Below are 20808 nucleotides of genomic sequence, written 5' to 3'. Positions count from 1 at the left end.
AAGGTTAGGGTTAGGCATAAGTTTATCAGTGTGGTTAAGGTTAAAGACATGCTCTGGAGCTTTGACGATTACTAAGTATTTTTAAAACCTCCCGCTTTGGGCTGGATGTGTCAATTTATAGTTCATAAGCATAATCTATATGCACAATTACTGTTTTACCTTAATTAGATACAAAATCCCTAGTTTTTTCCCTACATTTTCTAGTTTCAGACAATCAGCTTCAGCCCCTCCCCATTTGAGTGACAGCTCGCAAGATGCACATGATTCACCCACAGCAGAGAGAGAGAGAGAGAGAGAGAGAGAGATGAGCAATGACTTCAACCAATAAGCTTCAGCCCCTTGCCATATGAGTGACAGCTAGCAAGATGCACATGATGCACCCACAGCAGAGCAAAGAGAGAGCAATGTAAGGGTGCACAAATCTGCACATATGTGAGATTGTACGCAATTTTCGGGGACCACTTTTGGCTACTTTCAGAGCTACTGGCTAAAATGTATACACAGTTATAGGAAAATCTCTTTCAGGTTACATTTAGGGTTAGGGTTCAAAGACAATTTTTAAAAGAGAAATTGTAGAACTGGGCGAGGTTTATCCATAATTATGACTTTTTGGCTATGGAAGCTAGTGAGACCGTGCTGCTCCGTTAGGGACCGGCGTTGCCTAGCAACCAAGACTCCACACACACAGTCAGCCTGTGAACAGACACATGCTGCTGCTGCTGGGCTTCCTCACGCGTTTGCACAACATCTCTGGTTCCCTTTCGCTTGTAAATGTCCACACTCACCGAGGATGACATTAGGTTAGCTAGTTTCAGGAGACAGATTGGCAATCAACGTCATAGTTTTTTACTTCTGACACCATGTAAGAATAAGGAGACGGGACACAATCACTGAGGTATAATAAGAATTGGAGACGTCTGACCATTATTTTCAAGGTAATCTACTTACGTTCGCATACGCCAATTTATGGACGTCTATATCCGGGTTGCGGGTTGCATCCAGTTTAAACGGACCAATATCACATGTGTACTAGGACTCAGTGCGCACAGGGAGCGACGCGAGCAGCGACAACATCATCACATCATCCATAAAAATGGCAGACATTGAATAGAAAATGTTAATATCTTTGGCTGTGAGTGGGCTTTTATTATTTTATTATTAATTATTTTAATAATTTTGTAATATCTTAAATAGACCAACATATAATTGGAGGACACAGGGTGTAATCTTTGCTTGTCATTTATTAGGAACTGATTTACACCACTATCTATCATGGAGACCAATACTCAAATAACTATCTCTATTTCTCACAGAACGGTTACCAACCTAGGACCGGTGATAGCGCCACCTATTGGTTAGATGAGCCAGCATAATTTATCACTTGATAACAAATTTAATGGAAGTTTTGTGCACAAAGGTGATGACTAAAGTGTCTTATTATGAATTTTTGAATCTGACTTCTCTATGTGGCCGTGTACGGAAATTGTCTTTCTGGGGCGGGCGTCAGTTAAACTGCAGTACCGAAGAAAAACTGTAGGAGCAGTCTAAATGGGGCTTCTAGACCGGAATCCCGGCCCCTTGGACACCATAGTGTTAGCCATGGGTGGATTGGCCGTCTGGCAATTCTGGAAAATGCCAGAAGGGCCGGCCATCTTCTATTGGGATGGGCTGGTCGAAATTGACAATAAATAATTAATGTATACACTGAACAAAAATATAAACACAACATGCAGCAATTTCAATGATTTTACTGAGTTACTGTTCATTTAAGGAAAATAGTCAATTTAAATAAATTCATTAGGCTCTAATTTATGGATTTCACATGACTGGGAATACAGATATGCATCTGTTGGTCACAGAGACCCCCCCCAAAAAAGGTCGGGGCTTGGATCAGAAAACCAGTCAGTATTTGGTGTGACCACCATTTGCCTCATGCACCGCAACACATCTCCTTCGTATACAGTTGATCAGGTTGTTGATTGTGGCCTGTGGAATGTTGATCTACTACTCTTCAATGGCTGTGTGAAGTTGCTGAATATTGGCAGGAACTGGAACACTCTGTCGTACAAGTCGATCCAGAGCATCCCAAACATGCTCAATGGGTGACATGTCTGATGAGTATGCAGGCCATGGAAGAACTAGGACATTTTCAGCTTCTAGGAATTGTGTACAGATCCTTGCAACATAGGGCTGTGCATTATCATGCTGAAACATGAGGTGATGGCAGCAGATGAATGGCAGGACAATGGGCCTCAGGACACACCTACTCATTCAAGGGTTTTTCTTTATTTTTACTATTTTCAACATTGTAGAATAATAGTGAAGACATAAACACTATGAAATAACACATATGGAATCATGTAGTGACCAAAAAAGTTAAACAAATCAAAATATATATTATACTTGAGATTCTTCAAAGTAGGCATCCTTTGCCTTGATTACAGCTTTGCACACTCTTGGCATTCTCTCAACCAGCTTCATGAGATAGTCACCTGGAATGCATTTCAATCAACAGGGGTGCCTGGTTAAAAGTTAATTTGTGGAATTTTCCTTCTTAATGCATTTGAGCCAATCAGTTGTGTTGTTACAAGGCAGGGGTGGTATACAGAAGATAGCCTTATTTGGTAAAATACCAAGTCCATATTATGGCAAGAACTGCTCAAATAAGCAAAGAGAAACAACAGTCCATTGTTACTTTAAGATATGAAGGTCAGTCCATCCGGAAAATGTCAAGAACTTTTAAAGTTTCTACAAGTGCAGTTGCGAAATCCAACTGCCATGTGTTTGTGAGACACAGAGAAGGTGAATGGAGCATCTCCACATGTGTGGTTCCCACCATGAAGCATGGATGAGGAGGTGTGATGGTGTGGGGGGTGTTTTGCTGCTGACACTGTTATTGATTTACTTAGATTTCAAGGTACACTTAACCTGCATGGCAACCACAACATTCTGCAGCGATACGCCATCACATCTGGTTTGCGCTTAGTGGAGCTATCATTTGTTTTTCAATAGGACAATGACCCAACACACCAGGCTATGTAGGGCTATTTGACCATGAAGGAGAGTAATGGAGTGCTGTATCAGATGACCTGGCCTCCACAATCACCCAGCCTCAACCCAGTTGAGATGGTTTGGGATGAGGATATTGACCTCATTCCGTCAGTAGAAGATGCCTGGTTACTCTTTAAAAGTGCTTTCCTCACCATCTTAAATAAGCATGCCCCATTAAAAAAAATGTAGAACCAGGAACAGATATAGCCCGTGGTTCACTCCAGACCTGACTGCCCTTGACCAGCACAAAAACATCCTGTGGGGTAATAATGCAATAACATCAAATAGCCCCCGCGATATACATCTTTTCAGGGAAGTCAGGAACCAATATACACAGGCAGTTAGGAAAGCAAAGGCTAGCATTTTCAAACAGAAATTTGCATCCTGCAGCACAAACTCCAAAAAAGTTCTGGGACACTGTAAAGTCCATGGAGAATAAGAGCACCTCCTCCCAGCTGCCCACTGCACTGAGGCTAGGAAACACTGTCACCACCAATAAATCCACAATAAATTACAAAAAAAAGTCTAGTCAGAACAGGTGTTTACTGCCATCTAATGGTTGATATTAACACAACACTCTTTTATCAGGGTGGGGTGGGAAGACAGCTGAGCTTAAACCGAAAGTACATCTGTTCTTATTCAGGTTCCATTTTGAGAGGATGGAGAAAACAGAATCTTGAGAGAAGAAAACAATAAAGTAAGTTATCTTCTTCAAATGTTGATATTTGGTTCCGTTGACAACCAAACACAATTTAACATCACTAAATATCATTACATTTGTATGGTCTATTTTAGATTAATTCTATGTTTAATTTAAGCAATAGCTTTTGATGTCAATAGCTGCAAATGCTATATAGCCCTAAATAGCATGATTAATGATATACAGCATGAGTGATAAAGAATGGTCACATTTAATTTGCTTTGCTAAACCTACTCTTTGTGGAATGACTTTGATAGCTACAGTAAATATTTTTTGTTATTAAATGGAAATCTCAACAACCATTGTCACGATAGCACATTGGTATCAGTCAGTGACAAAAACCACAGTTAAGCAGGGCTTGGTTAAAACCGGATGGGAGACCAAAGGTTAGCTGATGTGGATATAACATTGAAGATCTAACGTTGTTTTAAAGGTAAAAATTGAACATATTTTATACAAGGTTTGTCTGTGTTGTTAATACGCTCAATATGCCAGGTGACCTCACCTGGCTTAAATGGTGCCTCTAGAGACAAAACCTCTCTCATCGTCACTCAATGCCTAGGTTTTCCTCCGATGTACTCACATCCTACCATATCCTTGTCTGTACATTATGCCTTGAATCTATTCTTCCGCGCCCAGAAATCTGCTCCTTTTACTCTCTGTTCCGAATGCACTAGACGACCAGTTCTTATAGCCTTTAGCTGTACCCTTATCCTACTCCAACTCTGTTCCTCTGGTGATGTAGAGGTTAACCCTTTCCAGAAACAAGTCTCTCACCGTTTCCCTTTGTTATAGACCCCCTTCAGCCCCCAGCTGTGCCCTGGACACCATATGTGAATTAATAACCCCCACATCTATCTTCAGAGTTCGTACTGTTAGGTGACCTAAACTGGGACATGCTTAACTTGTTATGGCTGCAGGGGCAGTATTGAGTAGCTTGGATGAAAGGTGCACAGAGGTGCCCATATTAAACGGCCTGCTCCTTAGTCCCAGTTGCTAATATATGCATATTATTAATCATATTGGATAGAAACCACTCTGAAGTTTCTAAAACTGTTTGAATTATGTCTGTGAGTATAACAGAACTCATATGGCAGGCAAAAACCTGAGAAGTTCCACTTCCTGTTTGAATTGTTTCTGAGGTGTCAGATTTTCAACCAAGCTCTCAATTGAAAATACAGAGAGATATAAATGAGTTTTCACTTCCTACTTCCACTAGATGTCAACAGTCAACAGAACTTTGTCTGATGACTCTAATGTGAAGGGGGGCCGAAGGAGACAGGAATGAGTAATCACTTCCACGAGCTGATCAGGCATTCACCATGCGCCTTCACATGAGTAGGACGTCCGTTCCATCGCTCTTCTGAAGTCAATCTAATTCTCCGGTTGGAACGTTATTCAGATGTATGTTAACAACATTCTAAAGATTGATTCAGTACATCGTTTGACATGTTTCTACTGAATGTTACGGAACATTTGGACATTTCGTCACGTTAAAGTAGCTAATTGAACATAAATAATGGACCTTATCGAACAAATCAAGCATTTATTGTGGACCTGGGATTCCTAGGACTGCATTCTGATGAAGTTCATCAAAGGTAAGGAAACATTTATCATGTATTTTCTGGTTTCTGTTGAGTCCAACATGGCGGCTAATTTGGCTATTGTTCTGAGCTCCGTCTCAGATTATTGCATGATTTGCTTTTTCTGTAAAGTTTTTTTTAAATCTGACACAGCGGTTGCATTAAGGAGAGGTACATCTATAATTCCATGTGTATAACTTGTATTATCATCTACATTTATGATAAGTATTTCTGTTGAAACGATGTGGCTATGCACTATCACTGGATGTTTTTGGAACTAGTGAATGTAACGCGCCAATGTAAACTCAGATTTTTTGTTATAAATATGAACTTTATCAAACAAAACATGCATGTATTGTGTAACATTAAGTCCTATGAGTGTCATCTGATGAAGATAATCAAAGGTTAGTGATTCATTTTATCTCTATTTCTGCTTTTCTGACTGCTATCTTTCGCTGGAAAAAGGGCTGTGCTTATTGTGGTTTGGTGGTGACCTAACATAATCGTTTGTAGTGCTTTCGCTAAAAAGCATATTTGAAATCGGACACTTTGGTGGGATTAACAACAATAATACATTTAAAATGATATAAGACACATGTACAGTGGGGCAAAAAAAAAATGTAGTCAGCCACCAATTGTGCAAGTTCTCCCACTTAAAAAGATGAGAGAGGCCTGTAATTTTCATCATAGGTACACTTCAACTAAGACAGACAAAATGAGAAAAAAAATCCAGAAAATCACATTGTAGGATTTTTTATGAATTTATTTGCAAATTATGGTGGAAAATAAGTATTTGGTCACCTACAAACAAGCAAGATTTCTGGCTCTCACATACCTGTAACTTCTTCTTTAAGAGGCTCCTCTGTCCTCCACTCGTTACCTGTATTAATGGCACCTGTTTGAACTTGTTATCAGTATAAAAGACACCTGTCCACAACCTCAAACAGTCACACTCCAAACTCCACTATGGCCAAGACCAAAGAGCTGTCAAAGGACACCAGAAACAAAATTGTAGAATCTCATGAAAATTACAGGCCTGAGAACTTGCACAATTGGTGGCTGACTAAATACTTTTTTGCCCCACTGTATGTTTGAGGAATTTTAATTATGAGATTTCTGTTTTTTGAATTTGGCGCCCTGCACTTATGATATGACAGCAGCCACATATAGACAGGTGTGTGCCTTTCCAAATCATGTACAATCAATTAAACTTACCACAGATGGACTCCAATCAAGTTGTAGAAACATCTCAAGGATGATCAGTGGAAACAGGAAGTACCTGAGCTCAATTTCTAGTCTCATAGCAAAGGGTTGAATACAAATGCAAATAATGTATTTTTGTTTTGTATTTATAAAACATTTGCAATAATTCCTAAAAACATGTTTTTGCTTTGTCATTATGTGGTATTGTGATGAGGATTTTTATTTTATTTTATTGATTTATTTTAGAATAAGGCTGTAACGTAACAAAATGTGGAAAAAGTGTAGGGGTCTAAATACTTTCCGAATGCACTGTACAGTATATAGATTTGTGCATTCTCATGCAATTGGAACAGAGAAAATAGAGTACAGTATTTCAGATGTAAGGGATACTTCGGGATTTTGGCACTGAGGCCCTTTATCTACGTCCCCAGAGTCAGATGTACTCTTGGATACCATTTATATCTCTCGGCAGGTAGCCTAGTGGTTAGAGTGTTGGGCCAGTAACTGAAAGGTTGCTAGATCAAATCCCTGAACTGCCAAGGTAAAAATCTGTTGGTCTGCCCCTGAACAAGGCAGTTCACCCACTGTTCCTAGGCTGTCATTGTAAATAAGTATTTGTTCTTAACTGACTTGCCTAGCTAAATAAAGGTTAAATGAAGGGAGGTAGTTTTGCAAGCCAATGCTAACTAGCATTAGCGCAATGACTGGAAGTCTGTGTATCTACTAGCGGAGAGTGTGAATACATGGATGTTGAAGTATGTGCGGCTACTTCAGTTCAGTTACTCAGTCTAACATTTTTTCAAAAAGGAAGTGAATCTGTTGTTCTTGGTTATCAGTAAATTGGCTGATAGTTGAAGTGCGAAAACAAAACAGGATTTCTGTCCATGTTTGTTTTTATTTGATGGGTATTTGTTTGCTCAAGGTAGTATGTGTCGTTATTTTCTGTTTGGTTCTGATCCAGACATTGTGTCTCTGTAGTCTTTACAGTATGAGTTTTGATCCAGGAAGTGTGTATCACTCTCCATTGTGTGTTTTCTACTGTAGGTCTGATGAGAGAGGAGGGGAGTGGGGCACTGCCTCTAAAATGAGTCTCTCTGGGGTACATGACACTAAAGCTACGAGGTAGGACGTGTGTGTGTGTGTGTGTGTGTGTGTGTGTGTGTGTGTGTGTGTGTGTGTGTGTGTGTGTGTGTGTGTGTGTGTGTGTGTGTGTGTGTGTGTGTGTGTGTGTGTGTGTGTATAAGTGTGCAATTTAAAGAGTGACAAAATTGTTTCACATTTTCATAAGGCAAAATATATTAGAGACTGAAAGTATGTCTCTGTTGTGTTGAAGCCCAATCCATCAGGAGAGACCCAACTCCCCTGTATGCAGCTGTATGTCCATGAAATGTGACCATGTGATCTACCTCTCACGTTTTAAAGAGGAAAACCTTTCTAATGAAAAAAGGCAAGAAGCCAGTGGACTTGGTCCATGTCAATTTGGCCGAAATGTCAACTTGGTCAATTAGTCTACAACACTCTAACCCAGAACTCAAGTCTTGTGTAATTGGTCAGATGCTGGATTAAGTTTGGGGTCCATATGTGTTAAGAGAACAGACAGAACTATACAAGTGAACTGGAACGAAGAGAGAGAAAATGCAACAAAATACCTCTGGGTTTTTTATATCTGAAGAATGAGAAGTTTTGTGCTTTTTTCAGGATTGAACATCAGAGACCAGCCTCCCGCGTACCCAGCTGTGTGTCCACGAAGAGTGATAAATCTATGGATCCACCTATCATGTTCAGAGAAGGAGAAGTTTCCATTGAACAAAGGTGTGTTTTATTAATAGAACATAGAGTAGATAATGAACATGATATTTTCTATGTCATACTGATTGTCCTTTTTCTTGATGTTTCCTGCCAACCAGATGAGTCTCTGTGAGTACGACAAACTGACTGGTTTCTTTGTGCTTTTGACAGGTTAAAGCAGCAGAGACCAGCCTCCCCTGTACCCAGCTGCGTGTCCATGAAGAGTGACCTGTCTATGGAACCACCTCTCACATTTAAAGAGAAAAACATTTCTACTGTAGAAAGGTAAGAACCAATTGGTTGATGTTAATTTGGTCAAAATGTCAACTTTGTCATTGTGTTAAAAACACTACTGATTTATTGTTGCTCATTGGAGTATTTTGCTACAGCTTCTACTACCAAAGTTTTACTGTATTACAGTTGCTCTGGTCTCTTTGTATTTTTGTCAGGGTCCAGCAGGAGAGACCAGCCATCACGGCACCCAGCTGTGTGTCGATGAAGAGTGACCAGTCTATGGATCCACCTATTAGGTTCAGAGATGGAGTTGTTTCCATTGAACACATGTGAGATATCATTGTTTTACAGATTCATGTAAAGATATGCTGACAGTACGAGTCTTGACCACATCACATCGTTGCAATTATTTCATGCATACCCTCTTATGTATTACTGCTTCTGTGTGCATGCTGAATGTAAACTCATGTTTTGTCCACAGAGACCAACAGGAGATGTCAGAATCAGAGATTCTCAGTGGTCAGTCTACACAGACTCATCAAACAGACCTGTCCTCCATATTCAGTGTATGTGGTCCTATTATATACATTTTGTAAAGTTGATTGGTCAGTCATTCATGAATTTGTCATGTGAAATGTGTGATTTGATTCTGATTTGAACTTCTTCAGTTTGTCTATTTCAGTTGCTTGAACAGAATGTCGTGACATTGGTGAAGAAAGAGCAGAAGCGGTTCAAGACAATGCTGAGTTCAGATCTCCCTGAAGGCTTTGAGAGTCTGTTATAGGAATTAGTTTCCTGTATGTTCGTTAACCAATTTAATTATAACAAAGCAAACACTCTGTCCATTTCTAAGAATTTGTAAGATTCTTATTTGCATAAAATAGACAAAGACCAGTGTCCAAATTAATCAATAGCTTTATTCTCGAGAGCTCTACTCAAAATACCATGTACATTAGTTTATATACCACACATAGCGTCATGGCGTCCTAAATGTCCCTCCTTCTCTCCGACAAGAACAAAGCTGCTTCAAAAGTCCATTCCAACACACTAACGCACATACATTACACACTATATCTGGATTATCTCCTGAAGTCTCACCACACTTTATTACCACTTAGCTGACAGTTCCAGTCCCCCCCCAGATAAGGAAAATCTGGAGGGGCTCTCGCTGTCTTATTTGATCTCCACAGAGTTATAGCTGGGTCGGTTCAAACATAGGTTAATGATCTACTTTGCTTTCTTTCGGCACATACATACATTCCTCTCTTCCGCAATGGTTATCATTTTTAATTACCCCTTGTCCATGCTACATAACCTCTAATCCTAATGGTTAAGTTTCTGGGTAGAATCATTTAATCCTTTATCTTAAACCTTGATAAAATATCTTAACAGAGTCAGAGGGAGGATGAGGAAGTGGTGGATGCTCAAGATGAGAAGCAGGAGTGCAGTGCCAGAGAGGGGGCTCTGAAGAGTACACTTCACATCGTGAGGAACAAGAACCAGGAGGAGCTTGCCGACCCACTGGAGAAAAGTAAGAGCTGTATGCCTTTACTGTTGATTGCTCCATTACGGTGATGTAGAAAAGCTGTACACAGCATTATAACTCAATTATGTGTTGTGTGCATTAATTTAACTTATAAAGAAAACATTTGTGCATTTATACAGGCAGTTAAGAGAGGATATGATTACGTTGGACTTATTTATAACACAATCCTATGTAGACCTGTCATCTCGATAAGTTGACTTGGCATTTGAAAGAGGAGACTCAAGGCCATGCTGGGGCAAAGTAACACATTTCAGCCGGAATTTTTCTGGATGCATGCATTTACATTCAATATGCAAGATAGAAGAACAAGTTACATCTTAGATGCAAGGGCGTAGTAGCAAATGCATAGTAGAAAAGGATGTTTCTTCATTCAAGTTCGTATACACATTCTAAATTATGTATATGCATCATTACAAATGCTGGCTGATAAGAAGCTGATACAACTTTCAATTAAACAATGAGAAGAAAAGTGAGACTTATTGAGAGTTCTGCAACTTCTATCTCCATGGTGTCCGGACACAGAGTTTGTGCCAGTTTGTCATGAGGCCTCTGAGAACTGTGTCCTGTGTGATCTGAAGTACAGAGTGATGGAAAACACTTGTATATTTCAGACCTTTTAACGTTAGATATGTGTAAGCATTAAGCACGTTACTTAATGTATGCAAAGACACTGTATGTGGGTGATTCCTCACGGGCTGTGAATTTTTTGGTTGGTCATGTAATGTAATCCATAGAATGGTCCTTTGGAGGAAGGATTGTTGACATATATTTGACATTTTTTTGTATTTAAAAGCATATTTGAGAAAGAATTAATCAAAGTTGGCATATTTATGACATTTTGGCCCTACCCAGGAGCATTGCAATACACCATAACTGTTGATCTATATGTGGCACAAAATGTCATTTGAAACCTCATTGTGTGCTCTAAAATGAGTAAAACATTTAATTATGCAAAATGTAAATGTACATTTATTATATGGTTTCGGGAAAATTCAAATATACCCCCTTCAATTCTTCTCATATTTTAATATGTTGTTCTATGGACTGTGTTTAACTGACACAGAAAGTTACAGAGTGGGATCTCTGGGATTTTATTGGTTTTGACCAAAGTTATGCATTTTGAACTCCATTCTTCCAATTTTGAATATCCTCTGTGCTTCTTGTTTATTCAGGTGAGCTTGCTTCGATTTGCCAACGGGAACTCAAATCTAATCTAAAGACAAAATATCAAAGTGTATTTGAGGGTATTGCTAAGCAAGGGAACCCAACACTTCTCAATAAGATCTACACAGAGCTCTACATCACAAAGGGTGGAAATGGAGAGGTCAATAATGAACATGAGGTCAGGCAGATAGAGACAACAACCAGGAAACAAACAAGACCAGAGACTCCAATCAAATGTAATGACATCTTCAAACCCTTACCTGGACAAGACACACCTATCAGAACTGTGCTGACAAAGGGAGTCGCCGGCATTGGAAAAACGGTCTCTGTGCAGAAGTTCATTCTGGACTGGGCTGAAGGAAAAGCAAATCAGGATGTCCAATTCGTATTTTCACTTCCTTTTCGGGAGCTGAATTTGATGAAAGGGGAAAAACACAGTTTGTTTGAACTTCTCGATCACTTCTCAATGGAAACAAAAGAATCAAGAATCTCCAACTACGACAAGTACAAAGTTCTGTTCATCTTTGATGGTCTAGATGAGTGCCGACTGCCCCTAGACTTCAAGAGGAACAAGAGCTGTTGTGATGTCACAGAGTCGACCTCAGTGGATATGCTGCTGACAAACCTCATCAAGGGAAATCTGCTGCCCTCTGCTCTCCTCTGGATAACTACCCGACCTGCAGCAGCCAATCGGATCCCTTCAGGATGTGTTGACCAGGTTACAGAGGTGCGAGGGTTTAATGATCCACAAAAAGAGGAGTACTTTAGAAAGAGATTTAGTGATAAGAACTTGGCCAGTAGAATCATCTCACACATGAAGTCATCAAGGAGCCTCTACATCATGTGCCACATACCAGTCTTCTGTTGGATCTCTGCCACAGTTTTGGAGAAAATGGGTGAAGAAGGGAGAGAGTTGCCCCAGACTCTAACTGAGATGTGCACACACTTCCTGGTATTTCAGACCAAACAGACGAATGAAAAGTATCTTGCGAAAGAAGAGACATGTCCACACTGGAATAAAACAATCATTCTGTCACTGGGAAAACTGGCTTTTCAACAGCTTGTGAAAGGCAATCTAATTTTCTATGAAGAAGACCTGAAAGAGTGTGGCATTGATGTCAGGGAAGCCTCAGTGTACTCAGGAGTGTGTACACAGATCTTCAGAGAGGAGTGTGGGCTGTACCAGGTCAAGTTGTTCTGCTTTGTGCATCTGAGCATTCAGGAGTTTCTGGCTGCTGTATATGTGTTTCTCAGATTCAGCAATGAGAATGAGAATCTAATAGCCAAACCACAGTTCATCTTCAAAACATTTCTGTTCAGAAACATACCTGCAATTGACTTCCACAAGAGTGCTGTGGATAAAGCCTTGGAGAGTGAGGGTGGACACCTTGATCTTTTCCTCCGCTTCCTTCTGGGCCTCTCACTGGAGTCAAATCATAAGCATTTACGAGGTCTACTGACAAAGACACGAAGCAGCCCACAGAGCCATGAACAAACAGTCATGTACATCAAGGAGAAGATCAGGGAGAATCCCTCTCCAGAGAGGTGCATCAATCTGTTCCACTGTCTGAAAGAACTGAATGACCATTCTCTAGTGAAGGAGATCCAAAGTTACCTGAGCTCAGGAAATGTCTCCAGTGAAAAACTCTCACCTGCACTGTGGTCAGCTCTGGCCTTTGTGTTGATGACTTCAGAAGAGGAGCTGGAGGTGTTTGACCTGAAGAAATACTCCAAATCAGAGGAAGGTCTTCTGAGGTTGCTGCCAGTTGTCAAAGCCTCCAGAGTAGCTCTGTGAGTACATATTGTAGAATGACATATAAGTGTTAATCATTAAATATTTCATTTAGAAAAAAAAGATGCACTATTGAACATCATATGGAATAATACATTGATGTTCGCATCAGTATAACAAGAAGACCATACAATTCTAGGAGACGGAGGATGAATCTATATGTCGAGAGAATAAATCAAATACCATTCTTCTTCTACACTACTCATGTTAAATGAACACTGTCTATGTGAAATCATGTTGATCTCTCCGTCAGGCTGTCAGACTGCGGAGTCACAGAGGAAGGTTGTGCTTCTCTGGCCTCAGCTCTGAAGTCAAACCCCTCACACCTGAGAGAGCTGGATCTGAGTAACAATGACCTGAATGATTCAGGAGTGAAGATGCTCTCTGCTGGACTGCAGGATCCACAATGTAAACTGGAGACTCTGAGGTCAGTATTCCTATTTTTAGTCAACATGTGATAACTGTTCACTGGATCCACATGTGTTTACCAGGCTTACCTTTTTTTATTTGTCTCTATGCTCCAGCATTTTGGATTTAAGATATTAGGCAACAGTACAGAATAACACTTTTTATTTTAGGGGAATTTTAGGCATATCTATCTTACCATTTAGACATAAAATTACTTTTTTATGTACTGTATCTCCCCCCCATTTGAAGATGTCATAAGTATTTGGACAAATTCACTTTTGGTATATTAAAGTAGTCAAAAGTGTAGTATTTCATCCCATATTCCTTGCACTCGGTGATTACATCAAGCTTGTGACTCTACAAACTTGTTGGATGCATTTGCAGTTTGTTTTGGTTGTGTTTTGGAATATGTTATGCCGAATAGAAACCGAATAGTGAATAATGTCTTGTGTCACTTTTATTGTGATTAAGAATGTAAGATGTTCTGAACACTTTCATTCATGTGGATGCTACCATAATTATGGATAAACATTCATGAATAATGATTAATGATGTATGACAAAGTTACAGAGGCACAAATGTCTGAGGTTAGCATGTTTTGTTTTAGCCTCTAACTTCTCACTCATTATTATTCATGATTCATTCATGATTTTTTCGAAATCATGGCATTATTTGAATTAATTTAGTAGTGTTAAGAAACAAATTTATTCCATTCATCATTCAGTTTGGTAAAACATAACACAACCAAAACAAACTGCAAATGCATCCAATGAGTTTGTATAGTCACAAGCTAAACTTTTGACTACTTTAATACATACAAGTTCATTTGTCCAATACTTACAGTGGCTTGTGAAAGTATTCACCCCCCTTGGCATTTTTCCTATTTTGTTGCCTTACAACCTGGAATTAAAATGGATTTTGGGGGGGTTTGTATCATTTGATTCACACAACATGCCTACCACTTTGAAGATGACACATTTTTTTTATTGTGAAACTAACAAGAAATAAGACAAAAAAAACAGAACTTGAGCGTGCATAACTATTCACCCCCCCCCCCCCCCCCCCCCCCAAAAGTCAATACTTTGTAGAGACACCTTTTGCAGCAATTACTGCTGCAAGCATCTTGGGGTATGTCTCTATAAGCTTGGCACATCTAGCCACTGGGATTTTTGCCCATTCTTCAAGGCAAAACTGCTCCAGCTCCTTCAAGTTGGATGGGTTCCGCTGGTGAACAGCAATCTTTAAGTCATACCACAGATTCTCAATTGGATTGAGGTCTGGGCTTTGACTAGGCCATTCCAAGACATTTAAATGTTTCCCCTTAAACCGCTTGAGTGTTGCTTTAGCAGTATGCTTAGGGTTATTGTCATGCTGGAAGGTGAACCTCCGTCCCAGTTTCAAATCTCTGGAAGACTGAAACAGGTTTCCCTGAAGACTTTCCCTATATTTAGCGCCATCCATCATTCCTTCAATTCTGACTAGTTTCCCAGTCCCTGCCAATGAAAAATATCCCCACAGCATGATGCTGCCACCATGCTTCACTGTGAGGATGGTGTTCTTGGGGTGATGCAAGGTGTTGGGTTTGCGCCAGACATATTGTTTTCCTTGATGGCCAAAAAGCTCAATTTTAGTTTCATCTGACCAGAGTACCTTCTTCCATATGCTTGGGGAGTCTCCCACATGCCTTTTGGCGAACACCAAACATGTTTGCTTATTTTTTCTTTAAGCAATGGCTTTTTTCTGGCCACTCTTCCATAAAGCCCAGCTCTGTGGAGTGTACGGCTTAAAGTGGTCCTATGGACACATACTCCAATCTCTGCTGTGGAGCTTGTTTGGAGAGCTCCTTGGTCTTCATGGTGCCACTTGCTTGGTGATGCCCCTTGCTTAGTGGTGTTGCAGACTCTGGGGCCTTTCAGAACAGGTGTATATATACTGAGATCATGTGACACTTAAATAAAGTCCACCTGTGTGCAATTCAACTGAATATGTGACTTCTTCAAGGTAATTGGTTGCACCAGATCTTATTTAGGGGCTTCATAGCAAAGGGGGTGAATACATATGCACGTCCCCAAATGCAGAACAAATTCTAGAAAATGTACAGTATTATATAGAGCCCTTATTACATGGAACTTCCTTCCATCTCATATTGCTCAAATAAACAGCAAACCTGGTTTCAAAAAACAGATAAAGCAACACCTCGCGGCACAACGCCTCTCCCCTATTTGACCTAGATAGTTTGTGTGTATGCATTGATATGTTGGCTACGTGTGCCTTTAAAAAAAATGGATGTAGTTCTGTTCTTGTCTAATCATGTTCTGTATTATGTCATTCTGTATTATGTTTCATGTTTTGTGTGAACCCCAGGAAGAGTAGCAGCTGCTGCTGCTGCTTTTTGCATTACATGAAATCCAAATAAAAATCTATTTAAATTACAGGTTGTAATGCCACAAAATAGGAAAAACGCCAAGGGGGATGAATACTTTTGCAAGGCTCTGTACAGTATGACTTATTCAAATGGGCAGACTAGATACATAGAGTGCTTTCATTGCTAAATGGTAAAACAGATATGTATGGTAACACCGTCAAATAAAAGGTGACATTCTGTACTGTCGCCTCGTATTAAACTTTTTATCTCAAATTCAAAATACTGGAGTACAGAGCCACATTTAAAATGTTAGCTTCACTGTCCAAATCCATATGGTGTGGACTGTTTACTCCAGGGCTGCCCAACCCTCTTCCTGGAGATCTACCGTCCTGTGGGTTTTCAGTCCAACCCTAATTTAACACACCTGATTCTACGTATTAGCTGCGCAACAAGACCTTAGCTGAATCAGATATGCTAAATTAGGGTTGGACTGAAAACCTGCAGGACAGTAGATCTCCAGGAAGAGGGTTTGGCAGCCCTGGTTTACTCAATACAATCTAAATATGATACCTCACCTTCTTTCTTTTGACTGATACTGCTTTTTAAACAAGTCTGGTCAGTCTACTCAAATATTTGTAATATACATTTTTCTCTCTACAAGTAATACTTCAATAATTGTACATTTTTAATAATGATACATCCATATATTAATAGATATGGAAGGTTTAGGGACAGTGATATATCTGAAAAGGTTGAAAACAATATAATGTCACTTCACCACCAAAAAATACCAAAGTGATTTTGAAACGATTTAAAACTATTTGCAGGCTGTCAGGCTGTCTGGTCACGGAGAAAGGCTGTGCTTCTCTGGTCTCAGCTCTGAGGTCAAACCCCTCACACCTGAGAGAGCTGGACATGAGCTACAATCACCCAGGAGACTCAGGAGTCAGACTGCTCTCTGCTCGACTGGAGGATCCACACAACAGACTGGAGAAACTCAAGTAGGTAGAGGATTTATGTCAATCCATGTTCATATCAGATATGTTTGAGTTATCAGGCTAGTTATCATACTTTACTGTAAGCCAAAGATTCTTACCACCTCTTCGAAGCAGTTATATGTTGACCGTGTGTATGATGTGTGTGTGTGTGTGTGTGTGTGTGTGTGTGTGTGTGTGTGTGTGTGTGTGTGTGTGTGTGTTTGCGTGCACGTGTATCACTCAATGACTGTCTGTTCTTCTGCTCACCCCTACAGTGTGGAACATGGTGAAGAACACACAATGAAACCTGGGCTTAGAAAATGTGAGTGTTGACTGTTGTGAAGAATATGCCTATAAATGACTCTTTGTTTTTTATCGCTTTGGTGTAATTTTCACAAGTATGTGGTACCTTTTCACAACTCTCAAACTCTACAAAACTCAAAACAGGTCATCAAGAAGGAAGGTGTTTCAAAACTCCAAGCACAGTTCAATTGACAACACAAAATCATATTCACTTTTACACCAAACTTAATTCGTGTTTCACCGAGAAATACATGTTTCACATTGCAATACATGTTCATATAAAGTAATTGCCTTTCACAATTAAATGTGCACATTACTTTTAATATGATTCTCTTCTCTTTTGTTAAAATACATTTTACTATTACTTAACCCGACTGCTCTTAATTGATGATCACTTAAACGTTTGGTAAACCTATAGATTTTACATGGGCAGTGCAAGTGTATTGCCTAATGTGAAAACAGTGTAATGTAATGATATGTACACTACTGAAGCATACTACATACAAAGGGCAATTTTTAAACATGTATCTTACATTTTGTTCTATTGGATTAACTGGTTGTTAAAATAACTCAATTGAGAGGATATCATTATGTTATGTTTTGGTGATTAAACCAATGTACTCATTATATTTCACAGTACATTTATATTTTGGATCAATTGTTGTGTGGTGAAAGATGTCTACAACAAAATTATTGCACATTGAAAGGTTTTGAATGTAAGACCGGCTTTGTTACAAGTGTTACTAGTTTAGTCATTGAGAGTGAGAAATGTGTTTGTAACATTAGAAATGTATGTGTTCATGTGTGCAACCATGTTTGAGTGTGTGTAATTACTGGGAATAAGTGTGTTTTACATTACCATACAGTATAACATGTGATCATTCAATACGTCTCAAGTTACCTTGACTGTGCCTTTTTAATACCTAGAAACATCGACTTTAAATGTATGAATAAGTGAAAATTGAGTGAACATTCTAATGTGAATGATGATCATTTGTAATATTGTGTCTTGTTCCCATCCTTCAGATGCGTTTGAGCTCACACTGGACCCAAACACAGTACACAGAAACCTCTCTTGGTCTGAGGTGAATAGAAAGTTGACATGTGGGAATGGGAGTCAGCCGTATCCTGATCACCCAGAGAGATTTCAGGACCATCCACAGGTGCTGTGTAGAGAGGGTCTGTCTGGGCGCTGTTACTGGGAGGTAGAGTGGAGTGGGAAATGGGCTAAAATAGGAGTTGCATATAAAGGAATCAGCAGGAGAGGACAACATAATGACTGTGCGCTTGGAGCCAATGACAAGTCCTGGTGTCTGTTCTGCTCTGATAAAGGTTACACTGCCAAGCACAATAATGAGAGAACTTTCACCTCCTCCGGCTCCCACAGAGTAGGAGTATATCTGGACTGGGTGGCCGGCACGCTGTCCTTCTACATGTATGGTATCTCCTCTGATACACTGATCCACCTGCACACATTCCACACCACATTCACTGAGCCCCTGTATCCTGGGTTTGGGGTCAGTTGGTCCAAATCCTCAGTTTCTCTGTGTCAGATAGCCTCCTGAAGTCACACTCCTATTGAAACGGGTTATGCTTCACTCAAATCTAAAAAATAAATAAAGCCCTTTTGTGAAGAAAAAAAAAACGAATTCTGATTGGCTGGGCCTTGCTCCCCAGTGGGTGGGCCTATGCCCTCCCTCCAGGACCACTGTTAGCTGTGCCCCTGCCCAGTCATGTGAAATCCATAGATTAGGGCTTATGAATTTACTTCAATTGGCTGATTTCCTTATATCATCTGTATCTCAGTAAAATCATTGAAATTGTTGCATGTTGTGTTTTTTATGTTTTGCTATATATTTTTTGTAATTCGTATGACATGTTACGAATCTAATTCGTACAATATGTTGTGCTTACGATCCCGAACTGCATCTTTAACAGATGATTATTAGATATGTAAATAGATGACAGAATTTGTTTGTTGACCTTAGCATGTTTGTAAAATTGTTGACGCAACAATCCTGCTTCTGTGTGAACTCAATTACACTGAATGTAATGTAATTGTCACAGACTAATGAGGTTAATAAAACAGATGAAAGAAGAGATGTTTCAAATGTTTAATTGATTTGATAAGAATATGCATTTAAATTAATGGAGATGTGTAACTACAGTACCAGTCAAAAGTTTGGACACCTACTCATTCAAGGACATTTCTTTATTTTTTACTATTTTCTACATTGTAGAATAATAGTGAAGACATCAAAACTATGAAATAACACACATGGAATCATGTAGTAGCCAAAAAGTTGTTAAACAAATCAAAATATATTTTAGATTCTTCAAAGTAGCCACCCTTTGCCTTGATGACAGCTTTGCACAGTCTTGGCAAACAACCTGAGTATTGAATATAAACATCATTTGACATGTTTCTATGAACTTTACGGATACAATTTGGATTTTTTTGTCTGCCTGTTTTGACTGCGCTTGAGCCTGTGGATTACTGAAGAAAATGCGCGAACAAAACAGAGGTTTTTGGATGTAAAGAGACTTCATCGAACAAAAGGAACATTTATTGAGTAAATGAATGTCTGAGTGCAACCATATTAAGATCATCAAAGGTAAGGGATTAATTTTATCTCTATTTCTGACTTGTGTAACTCTTCCACTTGGCTGGTTACTGTTTGTAATGATTTGTCTGCTGGGCTATGTTCTCAAATAATCGTAAGGTATGCTTTCGCCGTAAAGCATTTTTTAAATCTGACACCGTGGTTGGATTCACAAGAAGTTATTCTTTAAACCTATGTAAAATATGTTTTGTTTTCTGAATTTTTATAATGAGTATTTCTGTATTTGAATTTGGCGCTCAGCAGTTTCACTGGCTGAAGAGGTGGGACGCTAATGTCTCACGTACCCAAGAGAGGTTAAGTAATGATGGACTGTCATTTCTCTTTGCTTATTTGAGTAGTTCTTGCCATAATATGGACTTGGTCTTTTACCAAATAGGGCTAGCTTCTGTACACCACCCCTACCTTGTCACAGCACAACTGATTGGCTCAAACACATGAAGAATGAGAGAAAGTCCACAAATTAACTTTTAACAAGGCACACCTGTTAATTGAAATGCATTCCAGGTGACTTCCTCATGAAGCTGGTTGAGAGAATGCCAAAAGTGTGCAAAGCTGTCATCAAGGCAAAGGGTGGCTATTTTGAAGAGTCTCAAATACAACATATATATTAAATTGTTTAACACTTTATTGGTTACTACATGATTCCATATGTGTTATTTCATAGTTTAGATGTCTTCACTACTTTCTACAATGTAGAAATAGTCAAATTATAGAAAAACCCTGGAATGAGTAGGTGTGTCCAACCTGGTACTGTAGGTGCTGAGGGGTATTTCTGTCTGTAATAAAGCGTTTTGTGGGGGGAAATTCATTCTGATTGGCTGGGCCTGGCTCTCCAGTGGGTGGGCCTGGGAGGGCATAGGGAGCCAGGCCCACCCACTGGAGAGCCAGGCCCAGCCAATCAGAATGAATTTCCCCCCACAAAGCGCTTTATTACAGGCCCATGGCTGCACCCCTGCCCAGTCATGTGAAATCCATAGATTAGGGCCTAATTTATTTATTTCAATTGGTTGATTTTCTTATATGAAATATAACTCAGTGATATCTTAGAAGCTGTTGCATGTTGCGTTTAT

The 20808-nt window shown here is 39.5% G+C and overlaps 1 protein-coding gene across 5 annotated transcripts; it reads left to right on the top strand.

Annotated features, from left to right (window-relative positions):
* The first annotated feature begins 713 nt into the window (after positions 1–713).
* LOC129819636 (NLR family CARD domain-containing protein 3-like) lies at positions 714–19212 on the top strand. 5 transcript variants are annotated; one of them, XM_055876055.1, is made up of 13 exons: positions 714–935; positions 3695–3748; positions 7582–7659; positions 8236–8349; positions 8497–8610; positions 8775–8888; positions 9041–9125; positions 9952–10090; positions 11278–13060; positions 13315–13488; positions 16662–16835; positions 17087–17133; positions 18141–19212. In XM_055876055.1, exons 3-13 carry the CDS (start codon positions 7622–7624, stop codon positions 18677–18679), a joined length of 3321 nt encoding a protein of 1106 aa, XP_055732030.1. In that variant the 5' UTR covers positions 714–935; positions 3695–3748; positions 7582–7621; the 3' UTR covers positions 18680–19212. The 5 variants fall into 5 exon arrangements, with proteins under 5 accessions (XP_055732030.1, XP_055732031.1, XP_055732033.1 ...); XM_055876054.1 differs by lacking the exon at positions 714–935 and adding an exon at positions 966–1132; XM_055876056.1 differs by lacking the exon at positions 3695–3748.
* The last annotated feature ends 1596 nt before the right edge of the window (positions 19213–20808 follow it).

This window comes from Salvelinus fontinalis, chromosome 22, assembly GCF_029448725.1.
Source record: "Salvelinus fontinalis isolate EN_2023a chromosome 22, ASM2944872v1, whole genome shotgun sequence".
Classification (NCBI taxonomy): domain Eukaryota; kingdom Metazoa; phylum Chordata; class Actinopteri; order Salmoniformes; family Salmonidae; genus Salvelinus; species Salvelinus fontinalis.
Note: the sequence above shows the minus strand (reverse complement) of the source record. Positions and strands in the feature narration are given on the sequence as shown.